Here is a 4,569-nt window from a genome sequence, read left to right as displayed (position 1 = left end):
AGATGCCTGACAACCTCGAGACTTCCGCTTATAAAAACCCAAGTTTTGTTGTCGTGCATGCCTATACAAGGCACAAACACGAGGGCGTTTGTTGTGTTGGTAAGTACTACAGAGTGTCTTGCTATCTTTTTCTCAGCAGAACGATTTGAACAATACATCCTTGGAAAAGAGAAAGTCAAAGTACTCTCCGACCACAAACCCCTAGAGACAATATTGGCAAAACCCATTCATGTGAGCCCAAAGCGACTCCAGTGAATGCGATTAAGGCTCCCAAAATACTCTCTAGATGTGAGATACAAACCAGGACCCCAAATGTACATTAGTGACACACTATCTCGGGCATCACCACCTACTGCCCCAGCCACAATGGAAGAGAACCTTACCATATTTCATCTGCAAGAACAGGAACTCGCAGAAGAGTTAGAAAACATCAATATGGAAGACGACCACTTTGTCACTGACCACCGCCTCTCACAGATACAAGAGGAAACTAACTGTGACGCAACATTAAGGACACTAATGGAAGTCACAAAAAACGGGTGGCCAGAGGACAAAAACGACAGCCCACTCAACATCAGGGAATACTGGCCATACCGCGACGAACTGTCCTCTGAAAATGGCCTGGCATATCGAGGCACACGCCTCATCATACCGACAAAACTTAGACCCGACATGATCACCAGAGCACATAGATCCCATCTGGGCATTCAATACACACTAAACACAGCCCGGGATATAATGTTCTGGCCAAGAATGCATGCGGAGATCACGGAAGCTGTTCAAAGGTGTGAAATTTGCCAACTGACACAACCACAAAAACAAAAACAACCTTTGATGACCCACCCGATACCAGTTCACCCATGGCAGTCTGTTGCCAGTGACTGTTTTGAGATAAACGGCAAATACTTTGTGGTAGTGGTGGACATATTTTCAGACTTTGTGGAAGTTGGCCAACTCCGGATCTAAGCAGAAACTCCCTTGTCAGGGTGATCAAACCTATGTTTGCCACACATGGCACACCAGCTACCATGATAACTGACAATGCTACCAACTATATAAGTAGCGAGTTTCACAAGTTCACACAGTCATGGGACATCAGGCACATAACCGCCAGCCCTCACCATCACCAATCAAATGGGCGGGCTGAAGCGGCAGTGAAGCTGATGAAAGGAATTATAAAAAAGTCAAAAAAAGAAAGGAAAGACTTCTGGCAAGCCATACTTGAATGACGCAATGCTATCACACCTGGCATGCATAGTTCACCGGCACAAAGGTTCTTTTCAAGGCGCACTCGCTCCATGCTACCTTGCAAACCCACAGACTACATACCACAAGTGCAAACAAATACACAGCAAGCACTCATCAATAAAAGACGGGTAGCAAAAAAATACTATGATAGACACAGTAAACCTCTGCCGGACCTCACCATTGGACAGTCTGTTAGGGTGAAATGTCACCCGCAGATCCCTCACAGCGATTGGAAACCTGGCATCATCACTAGCAAAGAAGCACCACGCAGCTACGGAGTCCAAGTAAATGGGAAAATCTACAGAAGAAACCAAATACATGTTCGCCAACCAACCACCCGCTCAACCAACACACCCATCATACCTAATCATGTTCCCATACAGCAAACAGCAGAAGATAACGCTGACCAGACGAAACCACCACTTCAACAACTGTCAACACATGACAAACAACCTCGCAAGTCTAGTCGTGTTGTCAAACTCCCTACCCGACTAAGAGACTATACACTAGACAACACACACACACAAAACACCAACGACACACAACACACTTTAAAGTAATAAACAAAAACACACATGAGCCCAGACTGCAATGGGTAATAAAAAAACCCAATAAAACATTATTGAATAAGGGGGATGTTGTGAAGTACGTAGCTACGGCTACAACTAAATACGAAACGGCGTGCAAATCACGCAGAGCTCTGTACAAAACACGTCTCGTGTAATAAAGCTTCTGGTGCTTAACTTGAAAACGACTGCCTTTGTTCTCTGTTACATTTCGCATCATTACAAATCTCAAACCCAAAATTATTAGGTATTAATTTACAATTAGTTTCACCTGTAGACTTATTTATTAATAATGTACTATTCATCTACAAAACGCAAATGATTAGCGATTAATTCACAATTAATGTAAACTCCAAACATATTTACTAATAATGTACTATTAATCTCAAACCCAAAATTTTTAGCGATTAATGTACAATTAATTTCAACTTCAGACTTATTTACTAATAATGTACTATTAATCTCAAACCCAAAATTATTAGCGATAAATATACAAATAGTTTGAACTTCAGACTTATTTACAAAAATGTTCAATTAATCTCAAACTCAAAATGATTGGCGATTAATTTACAAGAAATGTCAACTCCAGAATTATTTACTGATAATGTACTATGAATCTCAAACCCAACATGATGAGCGATTAATTTACAATTAGTTTCAACTGCACAATACGTTTGGAGTTAAAAATAATTGTACATTAATTAGTAAACACGTTTGGAGTTAAAACTAATTGTAAATCAATCGCTAATCATTTTGGGGTTGAGATTAATAGTACATTATTAATAAAAAAGTTTGGAGTTGGAACTAATTGTAAATTAATCGCTAATCATTTTGGGTTTGAGATTAATTGTACATTATTAGTAAATAGGTTTGGAGTTGAAACTAATTGTAAATTAATCGCTAATAATTTTAGTTTTGAGATTAATAGTATATTATTAGTAAATACGTCTGAAGTTCAAACAACTTGTAAATTAATCGCTAATAATTTTGGGTTTGAGATTAAGAGTACATTATTAGTAAATAGGTTTGGAGTTAAAACTGATTGTAAATTAATCCCTACGATGTATTTACTAATAATGTACTATTAATCTCAAAACTAAAATTATTAGCGATAAATTTACAATTAGTTTTAAATCCAAACCTATTTACTAATAATGTACTATTAATCTCGAACGCAAAATGATCAGCGATTGATTTAAAATTAGTTTCAACTCCAAACGTATTTATTAATAATGTACTATTAATCTCAAAACTAACATGATTAGCGATTAATGTACAATCAGTTTAAACTCCCAACCTATTTACTAATAATTTACACTTAATCCCAAACTTAAAACAATTAGAGATTAATTTACAATTAGTTTCAACTTCAGATATATTTACTAATAATGTACTACTAATCTCAAAACTAACATTATTATCGATTAAATTACAATTAATTTCAACTCCAAAACTAATTACTAATAATGTACTATTAATCTCACCCCTAAATTTGTTAGCGATTGATTCATAATTAGTTTCAACTCCAAACAAATCTGTTAATCTCGAACCCAAAATTATTAGCGATTAATTTACGATAAGTTTTAACTCCAAACATATTTACTAATAATGTACTATTAATCGCAAAACTAAAATTATTAGCGATTAATTTACAATTAGTTTCAACTCCAAACGTATTTACTGATAATATACTATGAATTTCAACCCCAAAATTCTTAGCGATTAATTTATAATAAGTTTCAACTCCAAACCTATTTACTAATAATGTACTGTTAATCTCAACCCCAAAATTTTTAGCGATTAATTTATAATTAGTTTACACTCGAGACTTATGCACTAATAATGTACTATTAATCTAAAAACAACAATTAATAGCGATTAATTTACAATTAATGTCAACTCGAAACGTATTTAATCATAATGCACTATTAATCTCAAACCCAAAATGACTAGCGTTTAATTTACAATTAGTTTCAAAACCTATTTAATAATAATGTACTATTAATCTCAAAACCAAAATTATTAGCGATTAATTTACAACTCGTTTCAACTCGAAACCTATTTACTAATAACGTACAATTAATCTCAAACCCAAAATGATTAGCGGTTGATTTACAATTAGTTTCAACTAAAAACCTATTTACTAATAATGTACTACTAATTTCAATACTAAAATTATTAGCGATTAATTTACAATTAGTTTCAACTTTGAACGTATTTACGAATAATGTACTATTAATCTCAGAACCAAAATTATTATCGTTTAATTTACAGGTAGTTACAACTCTAAACGTATTTACTGATAATGTACTATTAATCTCAAACCAAAATTATTAGGTATTAATTTACGATTAGTTTAAACTCCAGACTTATTTACTAATAATGTACTATTAATCTGAATACGAAAATTATTACGTATTAATTTACAATTACTTTCAACTTAAAACTTATTTACTAATAATGTACTATTAATCTCAAACCCAAAATTTTTAGCGACTAATTTACAATTAGTTTCAACTCGAGACTTATTTACTAATAGTTTACTATTAATCTCAAAACTAAAATTATTAGCGATTAATTTACAATTAATGTCGATTCCAAACCCATTATCTAATAATGTACTATTAATTTAAAACTCAAAATTATAAGCGATTAATTTACAATTTGTTTCAACTCCAAACGTATTTACTAATAATGTGCTATTAATCTCAAACCCAAAATGATTAGCGATTAATTTACAATAAGTTTCAACTCA

At 33.6% G+C, this 4,569-nt stretch overlaps 1 protein-coding gene across 1 annotated transcript; it reads left to right on the top strand.

Moving 5' to 3' along the window:
* The first annotated feature begins 312 nt into the window (after window positions 1–312).
* LOC145270170 (uncharacterized) lies at window positions 313–966 on the top strand. Its single transcript, XM_080125792.1, has one exon. It carries the CDS (start codon window positions 313–315, stop codon window positions 964–966), a length of 654 nt encoding a protein of 217 aa, XP_079981918.1.
* Window positions 967–4,569: the final 3,603 nt, after the last annotated feature.

The sequence above is a fragment of the Euprymna scolopes genome, chromosome 46 (genome assembly GCF_053919585.1).
Source record: "Euprymna scolopes isolate OS-2025 chromosome 46, ASM5391958v1, whole genome shotgun sequence".
NCBI lineage: Eukaryota > Metazoa > Mollusca > Cephalopoda > Sepiida > Sepiolidae > Euprymna > Euprymna scolopes.
This window is presented reverse-complemented; position numbering and strand designations above follow the sequence as displayed.